At 40.3% G+C, this 17,583-nt stretch overlaps 1 protein-coding gene across 3 annotated transcripts in view; it reads right to left on the bottom strand.

Moving 5' to 3' along the window:
- CBL (Cbl proto-oncogene) overlaps window positions 1-17,583 on the bottom strand; it is a 569,152-nt gene that overhangs the window by 536,044 nt on the left and 15,525 nt on the right. For all 3 annotated transcript variants that reach the window (XR_010375982.1, XM_064471090.1, XM_064471091.1), the window contains 8 exons: window positions 8,663-8,809; window positions 7,184-7,340; window positions 5,534-5,655; window positions 4,370-4,507; window positions 3,488-3,575; window positions 2,811-2,942; window positions 2,197-2,400; window positions 670-801 (listed from right to left, as the gene is read on the bottom strand). Coding sequence is in view for 2 of the 3 variants with exons in the window: in XM_064471090.1 (XP_064327160.1) it covers window positions 670-801; window positions 2,197-2,400; window positions 2,811-2,942; window positions 3,488-3,575; window positions 4,370-4,507; window positions 5,534-5,655; window positions 7,184-7,340; window positions 8,663-8,809 (1,120 nt within the window). In the remaining variant the exon portion in view is untranslated. The remainder of the gene's footprint in view (window positions 1-669; window positions 802-2,196; window positions 2,401-2,810; window positions 2,943-3,487; window positions 3,576-4,369; window positions 4,508-5,533; window positions 5,656-7,183; window positions 7,341-8,662; window positions 8,810-17,583) is intronic.

The raw sequence follows: 17,583 nt of genomic DNA on the forward strand, positions 1-17,583 counted from the left end.
TCCAAATGAGCCAAAAAACTGCTGCCATCTCTTAACAGCCAATGACCAAATGCCACCAAGATCACGCTACTGCCTTCTGCTAGTCAATCAGAAAACCAGTTACTGTCTCCCCGTCACACATTCCTTCCTTAGTTTTCTATCTGAAAAAATTCACAGTGGAAAAATTTGTGAGGAAGAGTTTGGACAGGAATATGACACCTCCTCACATCTAGCCTAGCCACGTCTAGCTAGCTAGAACAAAACATGAGCTCATAAATGCAGCTCCAAAGGCTGCCAGTAGCAGTGGCTGAGGCTGAAAACCAGTGAAGATATTGGTAATAACAATAACTTCAACAGGAGGACACCAGTCACCCTAAGTGAGCAAGTACTTCACCTTAGGAACAGCTTCTTTATAGCAATTGCATGGACTAATGTGAAGAAAAGACAGGCCCTTTAAACAGCAAAAACGGACTCTCGACCATGGATTCCAGAAGGAAGCATTTGCTTTCAGGACAGGCTCTTGTGGGGAATAGAAACAAAGTGGCCTAACAGGACTACAGAGCAGGAGGAAGAAAAAGTCTTGTGTGAAAGCATTCAGGGATGTCACAGAGAACGTGTAGGGTTCACCAGAATTCTCTTCTTCCTGCCTGCCCCACCAAAACCATAGCTGAAAGGGCAAAGTGTTTTAACCTTTGAAGTAGTCCCAGGACTGGAAGCCCCAGGAGGATTGGACACTCGCTGCTGCAAAAGATCCAGTCGTGGTGGCACAGGAGGAAGGGTAGCCTGTGGAGCTACTGAGAATGGAGAAGGAGGACGCTCAACCTGAAAAAGAAAAGAATGGGAAAATCAACAAATGACAAAATCCAGCAGAACTCCTTTTTCTAGAGATGCTTTCAAGCTCTGTGACTCGTACTGGCTTCAATATCGCTAATGGTAATAATGTACAATGTTAGTAACAATCATACGCAAACCTGCCTTACTGAGCCCTGAGCAGAGGCAAGCTTCTTTTCTTTTTGACACAAGAGGGCAGGATCTGCAGCTAATCCTACTTATCACTGCATGCACCACTGTCCAAACTACCCCGACTACAGTGTCATGGCTGCTGTAGCAATCACTAGTGTGCACCAAAACCTCCATTTTTGTCCCTGGAAAGATGTTTTTCCACCTAATCAATCAGAACAGTGCCTGTTCTCTTTTCCATAAATGTTACTTTACAAGCAAGGCTAGTGCTTTCTAACTTTCAAAAGCCTTAAACAGGTTTGAACTCACTAATGCCAACAAATACAGAGTACTAGCCTACTGCAAACCACAACAGGATGTCACACTCAGGAAATTGCTTTGCTTCCCCAAGCTATGTATACAAAAACTACCTCCAGGAATACGGATTACTGTTTAGTACACTATTTTACAGGGTGGCAGCTAAAGAGAAATATTACCATAGGTAAACCAGTGTAAAGGATTCTTTCTGACCATGAAAGACAGCTTACGCTAGTGAATTCAACTATTAAAAACTAGCCAAAATTAAACCCACTTCCCTATGTAGTAAAACAATACTAAGTGCAGATGTGCAAAAGCCGCAACATGCTTTTAGGAAAAAACATGCAGGGATCCATAAAGAATGCCTGCCTTGTACACATCTCCTGGAATGAAGTAGCACTAATGGCAGAAAGTTAGTACACCTTTATTATATGAATTTATCAGACACCATATAAAAAGATGAAAGTCAAACTGACTTCCTCAGCAAAATAGCCTGCCCTTTACTCAGTCAGTCATCAGGGCCTTGGGAAGACTGTATCTGGTTGGCTGTATTCATCACTGGGAAAAATGCATGAATTTTTGCTGATATGGCTGAACTATGCCTACTAAATCAAAAGCAGCCTTGCTAAGCATGCAGAGAAGTGTTATAAACCTAGATCTTACATTCCAATAGGTCAAGCCAGCCTTTACACCCTTCTAAGGATTCCTTCAAGACAACACACAAAATATCAAAGATTCCAAAGTGTGATCACCATTGCTGACTTCACACACTGACAGTGTGAACTGAACTGACAACACTGAACCTAAATCCCCACTTTGCATACTGAGTAAAATCTTTCCTGTTATAAGGTGTGACAACCCTCACATGCACAAATCACTAAGACCACAGAAAACCAATGGAGAACATGCAATCTTTGTACATACTGCCACATCTACCAGCACACACTCTGGTGAACTTACTTTAGAACCAGCGAGTTCTTTCATCATGAAGAGGGAATCATCAGCTCTGTCATCATCATCATCGTCATAATTGGGTGAGGGAGTTCCTTCTGCCCCTTGCCGTGACAATCCTCCTCCTCCTCTGGGGTCGAATGGGTCTACTACAATTGGCTCTGTGCCTTTGATTTCACAGCGGCAAAAAGGACAACCTTGGCCCTCTGATTCCTTCAGGGAAGGGAAGAGATCTGTTACAATAGCCACTGTGATGCAAAAATTAAACACACAGTTAATATACAAAGGGGTTTAAACCTGCTTTTTGGCAGGTACCTTTCAACTGAGGGGAAAACAGAAAGGCAAGCTGTGCTACAAATATGGAATATTTTCTCTCTGAAGTAGAAAAGCAGCTTTTTAGTTCCTAGATTAAGAGATCAGGCATCTAACTAGCTTCTCCCTGTGCTGGTAAAGCTGGCACTGATGCACTGGTATTACTACTGAATTATGAGCTTATGTCCTCAGTTATGCTATCTTATCTCAATACCTGAAGGAAACTGAACAGTTTTGAGAAGAGAATATACTGCTTCTGTAAAAGAGCAACTAGCTTCTCTCAGAGAGATTAACAAGAGGCAACGCCTTACCTGCCATGCAGTGAGACAGGACGTGCACATCAGATGGCCGCATGGTTCAATCTTCACATCCTTGTCATTTTCAGCACATATTTTACACAGCTGAAACGTGGAGCCCATCTCACAATACAATTCATATTGTTCCTTGGGGAAAGATAGACAGACATGGTTGATACTGTAAAATAACAAGCATGATTAGTCATAGCTACAAGAAACCCAACACGAGATTTGCAGGAATAAATAAATTCCGAACACAAGAACACAGTGCGAAGGAGAACAGAAGTCTGCAAAGATTTCACTGTAAGTTATGTACTAGATACATCTATCAAGCTCTGAGAAAAGTGGACTTCAAGTCATCCAAGGTTTTCATTTAGGTGTCCCAAGAACAGCCTAGGAAAGCAGGGCTCAAGACATGCTGGATGGCACAAAAGAATGAGTATTTGGCAGAACACTGAAAAAAAAAAATCCTAAAATCTGTCGGCCCTGCATAAAGCTTTACCTAATCTTTGCGATCTCCTCTGCCCATTCCTACCATTCAAAAATTTCTGCAACTCCTGTAAAATACAATACATCAGCCTTAAGAATAAGCCTTCAGGGTAGCGAGTATGACTGAATTGCATAAACAGCTGAGGAGGCTAGAAATTAGGAAGAAAGCAAGTGAGTTTGATAGGATAGAATACTTTGCTCACCTGTGTAACTTTAATGTGGTCCTGAGGTGTGGGCTCACACAAGCCAGTCAAGTCAGGATTCTGATTCCGGCCATCGGGAAATAAATAACTGTAAACAGTTGGGAAAAAAAAGATCTCTCTCTATATATGTGCGTATACACGCGCACGCACGCACACAAGTATAAGGTTTCTTTTGGGGATGATGGAGGTAAGAAAGAACAGGGGTGAGAAGCGAGGGGTGGGAATTCAAGGTATTCTGAATTCAAAAGAAGTTTTGGAAGGATTTTACTATCAGACAAAAATCAAACATGTCATTCTTAAAAAGCTTGTTTCTCTTCCTGGCAGAAATTTTTATTTTAAACAGGATGTTATGTCCCAGACTACTCTTTTTAAATCATCCTACAGTGAAACTGTAACATCCAGAGTAGGAAAACGAATGGCATATCATCAGTTGCAGTGGCTCAAATTAAGGACTCAACTGTAAAAGAATCTATGACAAAGGAAACACTGACACACACTTATCTGCCTAGGACAGTACAGCTCTCCGGTGCGAAAGATAGCTGTCTGAGTATTCTCAAGTGCCAAAACAGTTACGTATATGAATTATTCCACTGATATCAATGGGACTGTTCATGTGATCGAACTGTTTTGCTGAATCAAGGTCTAAATAAAAGGAAGAGCTGAGAGATGTCCAGAAGGGGTTCAGCAATGTCAATAGTGATTACTTGACCTCTGCAACATGCTGCCTCTCCTGTGAAGTATATAATGTGTGACGAACCCAAAGGGTACATTTTACCATTCAACTGACTTTAAGACCTCACCACAGGATTAAGATTTGTAAAACAAACTCACAGTAAAAAAGGGCAAAAGGGCAAAAAACTTAATTTTTATCAAGTTACTTACAAGCCTTCCCTGAAGCCATCAATCAGTGCTTGAAAAAGAGGTTTGTTGTGGGGGATTGTCTGAAGAATGTTCCCATCTGCAGTGACATAGCCAATGGCCCACTGACCAAGTCGTGTACAACTCAATCGGAAAATATAACTTTAAAAAACACAAAGGAAAAGAAACTTCAGTTTGGACTGGAACAGACAGGAAGGATTAAATGTCAGGTAGGCAGCCTTTGCCTGGCTATCTCCAGACAGCAAATAAAAACTAGTAGGAATAACTTGATGATTTTTACCAGCTTTCCTCAATTTATCCCCAGGCAGATCAAACGAGAACCCTGCAATCTGATACAAAGTGAAAAAAGCATCCAAGCGCTGGCATCCAGGTGAAATTAAACACAGAACCCAGAGCAAGAAAAGTTATCATCCTTAAAATAATTTCTTTCAAACTAACTTAAAAAAAAATGTAACAAAAAACAAAACCAACAAAGACGACACAAGGTTTCCATTTTTAAAACCAGCACGGAACTAACAGTACAGTAACAGCCTCCAGAAATGAACACTTGGTCCTTCATGCATTAAGAGAAATCTGTTAGCCCTGTTGCATTGAGCTAAGTTCTACACAGGTAGGGTGGCCCAAAACTGTTCAGGTCCGCAACCCCCCCGAAGCATGTGTTCCCCTCCACAGCCTCTGAAGTCTGCCCAGCCTGCAGCGTTACCTTGCAGCCTGCTCTGCCTACCATGCTGCTTCTGCCAGCTCAAACACTGCTCAGCCGCCTTGTCTGAAGCTGGGAAGCTGGCTTCAAATGTACACACTGCTTCTGGGAGGGTGCAATCCACCCAGCTCTCCTGGTTTTATGCATATACACCAGAAAGGTACGGGACCTACAGGTACAATCCCTTATTCATGGTCCTGAACAGCCCACCATTTAGGCTCACTCTGGCAACATCTGCCTTGGTGTTTTACTCATGCCTGAGTGAGTTGTTGTGACAATTGTGGGGGTAGGCAGGCTGTAAGTCACCACAGGGAGGATAGTCTCCAAATACAGGGCAAGCTACAGTTTTTCACAGTTTAAATTTCTGAGGAAGGAGGACAAAGACAAAATAAAACCAATCTCCTCAGTGCAGTAATCAGCAATGTTAGCAAGAAAAATCAAAAAAGTCACTGCTGCCAAGCACTAACCTGCCAGGTTTGTGAATGAATTTCTGAAGCCGGGCTTTCACCTCATCATACGTTAGGAATGCCATATAACCAGGATGAGTCACCGCTAGGCTATTCCAGTTCCTGAGCAAAGAGGACCATGGCTATAGAAACAACAAAGAATGATATTAACCATGCACTTCTAAAAGGTTTCAACACATATAATATTCCTTAATCAAAGGGATGAATTCTTCAGTTAAAGAAGCAGGTTTGTTATCCCACCATAAATCCAGAATAAGAACTAAAACCTACATTCTCATGCAGCAGGCTTAGCATTTGAGTTTCTCTCTTGTTGGTGATAAAAACATCACCTAAGAAAGACCTTAATCAAAACTTCTTTAATAAATGCCAATGGAGAAGTCACTGAGGTCACAAAGAGACAGCTCAAAAATAGCTACCAATTTGTGCTGCTTCTGCAGAGAAAATGACTCATTCCTGAGACAGAAATAAAGACAGGAGTTTAATAAGATTATGCACAGGACCAGAAACCATGACTAGTCTGATCTCTAACACCGACTTCCTCTACAGCCTCAGGAAAGTGACCTCCCCTCTGTCTCGGTTTCACTGTGTGTGAGATACTTCTGACTATTCCTTAACTACCTAACCTCACTGGGGTGTGCCAAGGACTACTGGCTAGTCTAAGATTTGAATAAATAAACCAACCAGCACATACATGTTAAATATTCCTTAAAATGATACACAAAAAGTCAAAAACCGTTTGAAAGCTCTCGATCCTGAGAAGGGCTTGTGTGTCTAAATCTCATTCAATTTTTCCAATTTCTCAACTTGTCTAAAAGAAGATATTAGCTCTCCCTAAGAACTTTGCACCTCTTGGAAATTGCAACAATTCTTAAACTTGCTCTGAATGTACTATAGCTGGAAAAAGTACGGAATGAGATCAGCTACATTGCAACACCGAACATGGGAATTTTTCATCTAGGCATATCTTAATTACAACCCACCCTATCACATGGGAAAAGGCAAGTCAGAGCCAAAGAAGTAAGTGTTTGTTCTTGTAAATATCCAATTGCACCAGCAGAAGCTGTGTTTTTGAATTTAGTACTATTAAAGACTGTGGGTTAGAATTTCACCCACTATTAATATCACTTCAGTAATATAGATATTTCTCATGCACAGAACACAGACACGTCCACAATATCCTGGATGGGTCAGTTAAAAAACTAGGAAGCCCAAATTTCCATGCTTGTGCTCCATCCTGAACAACGCCCCCATGGAAAATAAATCTGACAAGAAAGAAAAGGACAAGGAAAGACAGACTGATAAACTAAGATTCACATTTCCAGGCTTACAGAAGTTGTGTCAGAACTTCAGCCTGAAAGTGACCTTTGAAAGGGAAAGACTGATTCATGGGAGGATACTGAATGTGCCTTCCAGTTGCAGTATGTATTTAGACAAAATTCTCCTCCAGCCAGAAGTATCACACAATCTTACTGCAATATCGGGTCCTATGTATTACTAGAGCTGCTTTAGGGGATGAAGGGCAAGACGACCAAATCCCTTACAGCAAAAATAATATAATTTTAGTGTGTAAAGTATAGTTTGTCCTGGGAGAAGAGTCCAACCTAAAGCACTGAGACACATTTGAAGTGATACACACTCCTCAATTCTTACCTGAAAAAGTCGTGTGAAGATATCAAATTCAAATACTGAAATGTAGTCATTGCACGTCAAGTCAATTGTTGACTTCAGGGCCATGGCTTCCAGCCCTGAACTGATCGGATGCACTTCATGCAAGGCCTGACGGAAGCTTTTCCAAGGAACAATAGTCCTGGGGAAAACCAAGCCATCTGTAAATGTGATATGTCTGAAGACCACCACCACATACATGCCTTACACTTTTTTTTTGTGAGTATGCACCTCATGATAATGGAAGAGAGGAAAATCAAAACTATCCACAAGAAATTTATTCATGTTATGCAAGCACAGGATTTCTTGGTGCTGCAGGAAATTAGCAGCCAAATGAACTTTAGACAATTTTCTCTGCATATGCAAAATTTTGGAATCTGAAGTCCAGCTCTGCTTTCTCCTTTCCCTTTTTCTGCAGTCCTATCATGTCAATGTATGTATGTACCCTGGGCTGTATACGTTACCATCACTTGATAAGAATATCATAATGCTGCAGCTGGTAGAGAAGGAGTTAACAGTAGTCTTTCAGTAGAGGTCTAGACAGTTAAAAAAAAAAAGGTGCAAACAATTCTCTAAAGACAGATTAATTGGACAAGTAAGATAATCAGAAGCCAAAACAGAGACTCCTATTTAAAGGAATATTTTCCTCCTTTTAAAGTATTGAGTGGAAAAGAAACACAGGAAGAATATGCCTAGCTTCAGACAACAGTGTTATTCATGAGTAAATACATTATTGCTTTTTGTTTGACAGCTACTAATTAAACTCTTTATGTGAAGTACCTTAGTTAGAAAGCAGTACCCAACTAATCCTCAGATGTTGCTGTGGACACCTCTACAGTTCATTTAGTCAACACTTTATTAGATACAAAAATTTAATCTTACATTTCAACAATTTACACACAAATATACATTGCACTTCACTTTCTCCTTCATTCTATCTTAGCAAAGCCATTATGCAAACTCACAAAAGTTCAGAGAAGCCAGAATAAAGGTGACTAAGTGATTGGAAAAACTAATTGGAGAGAAGATTAAAAGAATTTAATATAATCGCTTAGCTAAAGGACAACTAATATTGGGAGTATGGCAACCTTTGGAAAAAGAAAGCAAATTATTTGGCATAGCTCGTGGAGCTTACAAGTTAAGGAATTAAATTAAGGAGAGGAAAATTTAAGATTAATAATTGAGGGAAACTGTGAGAATACAAGACTCTCCTACGGCAGTGGGGAAAGACCCATCACTTGACACATTTAAAGCAAGACAGGATGAAGAACTGCAAAATATAATGCAGGAACAATCCTGTATCTCAACCTAGAGAGCAGACCAAATGACCAGTAGGTCTCTCCCATCATTCATTTTAACCTGACAAAGACCTTACTGAACCACAAAACAAAATTTTTAAAAATATACGGTGCAGAGTGCAATTTGTTCCCACATCTCTATTTTTAAGCACAGTTAGACACTTACTTTTCACCAAAAGCTTTTCTCCAAAATTCTGCAGCATCTGCCTTGGTGATCCGGAATGTGTCTCCCTGGAAAAGGCCACTTGGGAAAATACCTTTGAGTTCTGCCAGCATATGGCTGAAGATCAGGGATAACTTTGTCAGGTTACGCCTATAGAGGACCACAAAAAGAAACATTTCTGTTAGAAAAGACAGACATGGTTTAGCATCCTGAACAAAACAGAAATAGTACCTATTGCAATTAAAGAAGTATCCCAGCCTAGAAAATTCTTCTCATTTGGGACCGCCTTTCAAGTAATTACCCAGCATTTGGAACAAATCTATCACGTGGTATTTATCAGCCACGCCTGTGTTTGTCAAGACATTTTCCACAATGACTAACTTTACATAACCTCTTTGAAGTGGGCAAGCAATTTCCAAGGCCACACCCCCACCCCCCCCCCAAGGAAATACATTCACAGAAAATGTTCAAAACCGATATTCACCCCTTACCTATTAGGTAACAGCATAATTGGAGCCAAAACCTCATCAGACTCCTTTGCTCCTGAGTCTGAAAATTCCCTATGAGAGCACATAAAACCACTACTGCCTTGGATCCTGTAAGCTGAATGTCTTTCCAAGTCTCCAGAGGGTCCCAACATAGTAGATTTGCTCAGAGAATGTCTAACCAATAATAACAGGCCCAGCTCCCAGGGGAAGGTCAAAACACCTGCAGGTTTTTTTCTAAAATGGTAAATAACTTACATACAAAAGGTTGATGGTTAGGGCTCAACTGTATTGTGTTGAGTAATTATCCAATTTGATTTACAAATTGGTACCCCAAGCCCATTCTCTGCCTGATGACATTCATGTAGCAGGAGTCAGAGTATGCCCTTTTCTAAATTGGAGAGTGAAATTTGGAGAAAAGACATTATTCTCTGCTTCAGATTTAGTCTACATCCAAAAGATTTCCGGAAGTAGAAGACAGGAGGACTACTGCCTAGCAGAGAGGACACAGCAGCATTGGGAGCATTTTGGGTTACATGCTTCACAAGAAACTAGCATTGGATTGGCATCAAACCCAGCAGTACAAACTGCAGCCCAGGACTGCTTCTTCCCTATTTGTAATCTTATCAACTACATTAGGGATATAAACTCTATGTTATAATTGTGCTATGCAGAAATAGAGCTAGCTTGAGTACCTCAAAGCATTCCTGCCTGTAGCAGTACAGGAATACCAAAATAACAGTTTTCCTACTTAGGAGTCAAAAAATAGCACTATTAAACAGTAGAGAGGTCATCTTCTACTTATAGATGGGGGGGGGGGAAAAAAAGATCTATTCACTAGTGGCACCCCTTTCTCTCATCTCTTTATCAAAATAAAGGATGACTGTCTTCTCTTCCACTCCATTACATTTTCTAGATGCTAGGAAAATGGAGTTCCTAAAGAAAGACAGGGATATTTCTAGGCTGGAGGTTGTTTTTCACCCCCACGTCACATTTGAAGGCAAAAGAAGGAACTAGTATCATGTGGGATAGTGTTATGCCCAACAGACCGCAGCTGATCAGAAGACTTCATCAACCACCAAGGCATTGCACAGGCTCAGTTATGACACTGAGCAACAAGTTATTTTGTAGACTGCAAAATACTGAAGCATCTCCAGTCACATAGGATTTTCTTAATGCCTTGTTTTCCAAGCTTTCTCACTCATTATGCTACTATTGTAGTGTGCCATCTGCCCGAAGACAGCTGTGTTTGGCAGAAAACTAACATCCCCCCCAGGTTTCAGCCTTTCACGAGTTTCTAGTTCTAGTATTCTGGTTGGAATGGTTCCAATTTACTTAATCTTGGACGTTTTTCAGATACCGCTTGATCCAGACATGCTACTCCTACTTGATCCTGTTAATCTGCCTGTTTGCAGACCTGCTTCCAGTCTTTCTGCAAAAATTACCCTGGACATTTGAGATTAGGTTTTCCAGCTCCATGTCATACTTTCACTGAGTCTAAACTCAAGTAGAAGTGATCTACTTTGCTTGACATATATTCTACCATATTCTCAGCTACACATGAGCCCTTTCTCCACACTACGATACAGTCTGGGCAGACTAGAATGTATAGAGGACTCAAAACTATACATCATCTTTGACAGTAGTTCTCTGTTACCCGTATTTATTCAACTACATTTTAACTTGTGTCTCAGCAATGAAGGCTGCTCAGAGGGTTTACAGAAGTGATCACAACCAGATTTATGAAGATCAGTGGCTCAGCACCTAGATGTAAGGATACACAAAGGAGCTGCAGCAGGACAAAGCCAGGCTTATCAGTAATATCTGTTTGTGCATCTCCCCCCCCCCCCCCACCCCCCCGCAATGTTAAGTAATTCAAAGTTGCATGTTCCTCTTTCCAGCAGCAGATAAGAAACTTTGCATTCACCAAGGGAAGACTCAGATTCTGATGTACAGACACTGGCTAATCCCACAGAGAAGACGATTTAACTGTAAATTCACACCCCAGGATCCCTTCCTCCCTGCAGAAGGTAGGTTCCCACCATGAACCTGCAAGGCCTTTGACTGAAGAACACTAGAAAAATTGCAAATCAGAGGTTCTAGCAGCAAAGCTTCTTCCCCAAGTCATCTCCTGATAGTCTTCACTTCCATAAAATGACAGAAGAGATGACAGTTTATGGCAGCGCAAGGGAAAAAACCAAACACCCTGCTATTATGAGTCATTTAATCCATCTACAACTCAAGCAGAAAAAGAGATGGTGTTTGTTTTCACAAAGTTTATAAAAATGGAGGCTGGAGCAAAAACTGCTAATTATTTGGTTTTATTAAAATGGAAGTCATTGGCAAGAATTAAATGCAGAATAATTTCCTTGAAGGGTTACCATGCAATATTTGTGTGAAATCTTAGCAGGTAAAGTGACATCTCACAGCAATTTATTATGAAGTGACTTGCAGTAAATTAGCAATCCTAGAGCTGTTCAGGTATGTAGCACAAGCTAGCGCTCATGTGCTAGCACTCTTAACACTTGAAAAATCTTGTCCTATTTGTGAAAAAAGTTTAGGCATGCTTGAAACTAATGTATGCAATACTTGGTAGGCAGAAGGAACGTAATTTCAGGCATATACTCTCCTATTGCTGCCCAGCACAGCATAAAAATTTGGGTATGACCAGGCAAGCACACTAATGCATTTCTGACCCTTGAACAAGAAACTAAGTGAACAAGTGCATGGCTTAAAGCAAGAGTTAACACTGCAAGAAGACAAAGTAAATTCATGCGTCCAGTTGCTTATCACTTCTGCCTAAGAGCCTTCTCCCTTAGCTGAGTTTCAGGAAGCGCTTGCACTCAGCTGAGCACATCACTTCAGCAAGAGAAGTAAGAACTTCCGCAGGCTTAAGGATGGATAAACAAATGATTTTACACAAACACATATTGAGTGACTGTTTCCAAAAACACTTCTGATAACCTTAAGAATTGAAAATGTTCAGGTATCTTTGTTTTTTTTACAAATATTCAGCTGTATCTTAGATAAATAACAGGAAAAAAAAAAGACACAGGAAATGAACATAAGAGCAGCAAATTGCAAACTATTTTTTGTTACTAGCTAGCTTTCACATACAGCAACTAGTTACCAACCCTGTGCTAAAAGGACACATTTTTCTTTCAAGAGTGCACTCCTTTATTTCAACAAGCCAAGTTACACATTTGCTAATTAATACAGACCAAATAAATGATTGCAATTACAGTGAACTTTATTAGCATATCAAAATTTAGTGATGACGACTGTATTTTATTTTTAGTAACATCTGCAGTTGTCCTCATCTCTGCTGCTTCAACTAAACAGAAAAGTTCTCCCAGAAAAAGGGTAATATTTTCAAAGAACACTTAAGTGACTTAGACCACAGATTCCCAAACATTTTTGGCCACAGACCTCCAAACTTCCATATTTCTTATAGACTATGATGGCCCTCTTTCAAACTTTTAGCTAAACACAATAATGAACACAAGCACTGTTACCAAGAGTTGCATCAGAAGCATGCCAACCGCAGTTTGGGAATCAGTGACATAGGCACCTAAAACCCATTGACAGTCAGTGGAATTTAAACACCTGTCATATAAGCACTTTTGAAAACATTACCCAGGGACCGCAGGCCACATCAGTTGGCCCTCCTCACTGTTTGCAACTGAGCTGAAGGCAACACCTGTACCAGCTTCAAATGAAAAGCTACAGCATGTTTCTGTTCAGTGGTTAGGTCCAGAGACTCAGCAACGGCTACAGTTGAGGTAGGATTTCATGTTCCTGCAAGTGTTTTCACACATACATGCACTATATTCAGCTTATATTACTGTTCAATAGTGTATCACCCACATTCATAAAAAGTGAAAGCTTAGAACGCCAAGTATTTTTCCACTCTTTACAGTAACCAAGTATTTTCTTATGAAACATCTGCAGCTCAAGTATGGACGCATTATTCCTTCTGCACACAGCAGGTTAACAGAGCTTGTTTAGCTACAGTTTTGCTAGCCTGTAAAATTGCGCTGCCTTGACACTGACGGGGCTCTGAAGATGCAGGTCTCAAGCAACCATTTTGGGAACAAGCAGCAGCGTGAAGCCAGACTGTTTCTTCAGTTACCCAGTGTTTATTGATCAGCCGGCTCCCCAAAGCTGGGCCAGGCCTGCCAGCAGCTCTGCAAGCTAAACAGGCATGTTCCTTCATCCTCCCTCCTCTGTGCCCCCTCTGCTGTGGTTGTGCTACTTCCTTCCTGCTTCATGACTGTTTTTACTCCACACATCTTAGCGGAAGTCAAGAGGTCGAGCAGGGACTTCCATTTGCACTGCAGTTCTTTGCTGCAGCCCCTCCGTGGGCCGGGCCCCAGCTGGGTTTTCTGGTGCTGTTGCCTCCCCCAGGCCTAGGGCAGATTCTTCTTTTCCGGTTTCGTGTTTGCTGGACAAAAGCATTTTTCCACTGTATCAGTTCAGTCTTGCAAAACCATTAACAGCAGAGGATAGTTTTAATCAGAGCATTAGCTCTTTCAGCCACATCGACACAATTAGTTAAATTAATTTAAGTCATAGAGCACCTAATGTTCTTCGCAACTAAAGTGCCTTTCTAACCTCAAGGGAATGTTAGTATAGTACTACCGGTTCTGCCACTGCCAGCTAGAATTTCTTCATTTTCTTCCAATATTTTTTCAACTACTTCACAGCTAACCAACTGACATATTATAATTTTGTTCCCCACACATAGCAAGGAGACTGCTCCATTGGATAATTTAGTCACAATATTATGCTCACATGCCATAGTTTGACATGAACATAACGTCACATCTGTAAAGTTCATCTGCTGAAAGCGTGCTACAAAGACCACTGTAGAGAGAAATTAGGAGTTGTAACACAAGAAAACTAACTACAAAATGCTTCACTTAAGTTGTTGTGCATCTTTCTTATGACTGCACCTTCAAAGGGATTTTTGTATTTGCACTCCCACTGACTTCAGTTATATTTGCAAACACTGGGTTTTCCACAAATAATGTTTAGCCTCTCTAAGAACAGGCTGCATTTAATGATTCTTCACAGGAAGCTGAGACAAACGCAGCAACAACTCCACCTTGACCCCAAAACAAAATCAAGCTGAACATGACTCAACTGACTTCATCACAAAACCCTTTCGAGAAAATGCTCTACTTCATAAAATCAGCATCAAACTGGCGAAAACTATATGTCAACAATGAAGAAGGTAAAATTAATTGAAATTAGAGGACTTAAGTTCCTGTAAAACCATCCTATTCAAAACTCAAGAGAAGGCTCTCTCTAAACAGTCAAGTTGACATGTAAAGGGGCATGACCCAAAGAGGCAGCTCACAACAAGAAATGCAGTCTCAGTGCACTGGGGGAACCACCACAGAGCATATTTAAAAAAGGAAAATTAAGTGAAAAAGCATTTACAGAGTATGTGGGAGTGCCTGACACCTTACCACTAAACTCACCAACTGAAAGTCAGAGGCTCCTAGAACAGATTATGCAGTTTCTAATTGCTTCTGTCCTCACAGAACTGCAGAATTAACACATTCACCCAGGACCACACAGGTGCACCACCTCCTTTCTTCAGAAATTCTACATTTATTTGATGAAAGAACTACATATTGGTGACTTGGAAATGAGATGATTGCTCAGTTAAACTGAGGGAAAACACACTCTAGTCACTGTACTATTATTCACTGCTACTGATGACTTAAAAAAACTCAGTCCAAAATGGCTTCTGTGGTATTGCAGTCTTATGTCTCCTGTGGCTCTCCATTTAAGTTTATGACAAGCAGAGCTTCAAGCACACCCTAGTTATTTCACTAGTTGAGCAATTAATGCTTGATTTCTCTAAATCACGCTTCAACAACCCTATTTGATGGGTAAGACTTCCGTCAGCACTTAGACATTCTTCTGAACGAGAGATGATATTAAGTTTTCTGAGAAAAAAAGATACTTTTACCTCATTTTACAGGTGAGGCAGCTGAAGGACAGAAATAAAAAGTGCTGGAAGCTAGAATTACAGCTAGGGAACTTCGAATTCCTTATCACGTGGTCATTATTGCAGAAGACTATCCACTTTCTAAGTACTACTGCAAGAAATTGCAACTAAGGAAACACAAGTTTCCTACCCTCTCACTCCTGGGATTCCTTTGGCATTATACACCACCATATGATATTTAGGTGACAGGGTTAGCTCTACTCCAGGTAAATGCAAGCTCTAGCACATAAGGAAAGAAAAAACAAAACCAAACAAAAACCCAACCCCCCCCAAAAGCAACTAAAAACAAAACCAAACAAAACCCTTAAACAGAAAAAACAAAAACCACAGTTCTTGGGACCTGCAAACAGCCAAACGTTTGCTTCCTGTAACTACATCTTACAATTTGATATTTCAATGATTTAAGAGCTAAAAAAAATTATCAGCTCTTTTAACCAGTCTCCAACCAGTACAATGCACCTTTCAGAAATCTAAGGTGTGAGGTTATCATATAACACATGCTTTTCAGATGTTACGAACTATGCCTCAGACATGAGTAGTTAGACTCAATTTCAACAGATAGGTGGCTGCACCTAGTTCCAGAGAGAACCATATCTTATAGCCTGCTACCATACCAGCAAGAAGTTTTCTGCATGCTCTTCATGTCAACATAAGACTCTAGCCTCAGCACATACGCAGTAAGTGGAAATGCTTGAGGTGATCCCAAGATGTCTTTTATAACTCCGAGATAACTTCAGAGTCCTCTATACAGAGTAATCAGTTTTAAAAATAGAAACAGCGGAACTACTTTCAACAAAACTTGCAACACAGGAAGTGAATGAAATTCCATTTAACTATTTCTGGCTCAACAGACATTACCTTAAAAAGTTAAGCTGGGCCACTGCTCTGTAACATTCACAGTATTTCCACAGGACAATTAATATAGCAGACTAGCAGAAAAACAGATGTTTTAGAATCAACAAATTAATTGCTTGTACTACAGAATTTCACAGCATCAGCTAATCCTACAATGATTTTATATACTAGCTCATCCTGGCACCCTCTTAGAAAAAGGAAACAAAAGGCATAACATAATGATAATGTTTATCGCCTCTTGTTAATACGAGGTTCGTCTCCAAAAGTACTTTTCCATTTAAAGAACTACAGGCTTCACTGTTTCATTCTTTGTAGAACTATAAAACTAGCTGGTTAATTTTGCAACTTCAAGACTTCACTTACTAAAACAGTGAAATGGGAATGGGAACACATAAACCACAGGACTAGATATTTCTGTCCATTCTTGGTCTAATCCCAGTTCCATTAAGTACTCTCAACAGCAGGCCTGAATAACCTGAATGCAGGGTAGCACTGTTATTTCCTCTGCAGACAAGCTGCTCTGCATCAGTGGGTGCCACGGGTGTCAGCATGCCTGGCTAAGGATGTCAGCTCCAGCACAGAACACGCTTCTAACTGCAGCTGGAAGCTCAACTACTACATTTGTAGGACATTGCACCTGAGCTGGCCCCCCCAAAGACAAATCAGAAATTACTGCAACCACTACATTAGACTCTTACCCTGTTTAATATCTGAAACAAATCTGTGTAACAACAGTTGTGACTGCTGTAAAGCTTCCCCTCTACTCCCTCCCCCACTTTTTTACCAATTAATTATGTCTACAGCCAAAAATGCTATCATTAGCTAGTGAACGGCATTCTCCACAAAAAGTATTTCTTTCTAGTCTAATTTTTTTTAAACAGTGCCAAGAGTAGCTGTAAAGAAGCAAGAAATTCCATAGGCTAATTCCTTTATCAGTGCTTTATATATTACAGGAAAAAATATTACAAAAACGTACATGTTTCCTTACAGTCTTCTGAATCCTGGCACTTTTCAACTAACTATATATACAGAGACATATATTTAAAAACATTGCGTTTTGTAAGTAGAGCGTGCCAATCAGTTTAAAGTGTCATGCAAAATATACTGCAGGCCACAAATGACCATGAAACTTTGGCATATTCATAGCATTATGCAAATGGATGTGACTGATCTGAAGCAGAAGGGACACCATAGTCCAGTGTGCTGACCAGAAACACCAACCTACCAACCTTTGAAGGATCTGGATGAGTTATTCTAGGCACAAATGCTAGCATTATGTTTTTAAACAAGCTAGATTTCTTTCAATGTTAAGAGGGTAAAAATCCACTTTTTCTGGATTTAATTATTATAGAAAGCACTTTAGAGATAATTCATTTGATATGATTAATGGTCTTTAAATAGCACAATATATACTCAGCAGATTGACAAGATAAAGGATAACCTCTCACCTAGGTAACAGAGTAATTCTGTTACCAGATTCAAGGGCCTGCTGAGCAAAACTTAATGCTCAGAATCCCACTATTTATTATATTTATATTTGGTCTCTCTGCACTGAAGTCACA

This window comes from Phalacrocorax carbo, chromosome 21 (genome assembly GCF_963921805.1).
Source record: "Phalacrocorax carbo chromosome 21, bPhaCar2.1, whole genome shotgun sequence".
Taxonomy (NCBI): domain Eukaryota; kingdom Metazoa; phylum Chordata; class Aves; order Suliformes; family Phalacrocoracidae; genus Phalacrocorax; species Phalacrocorax carbo.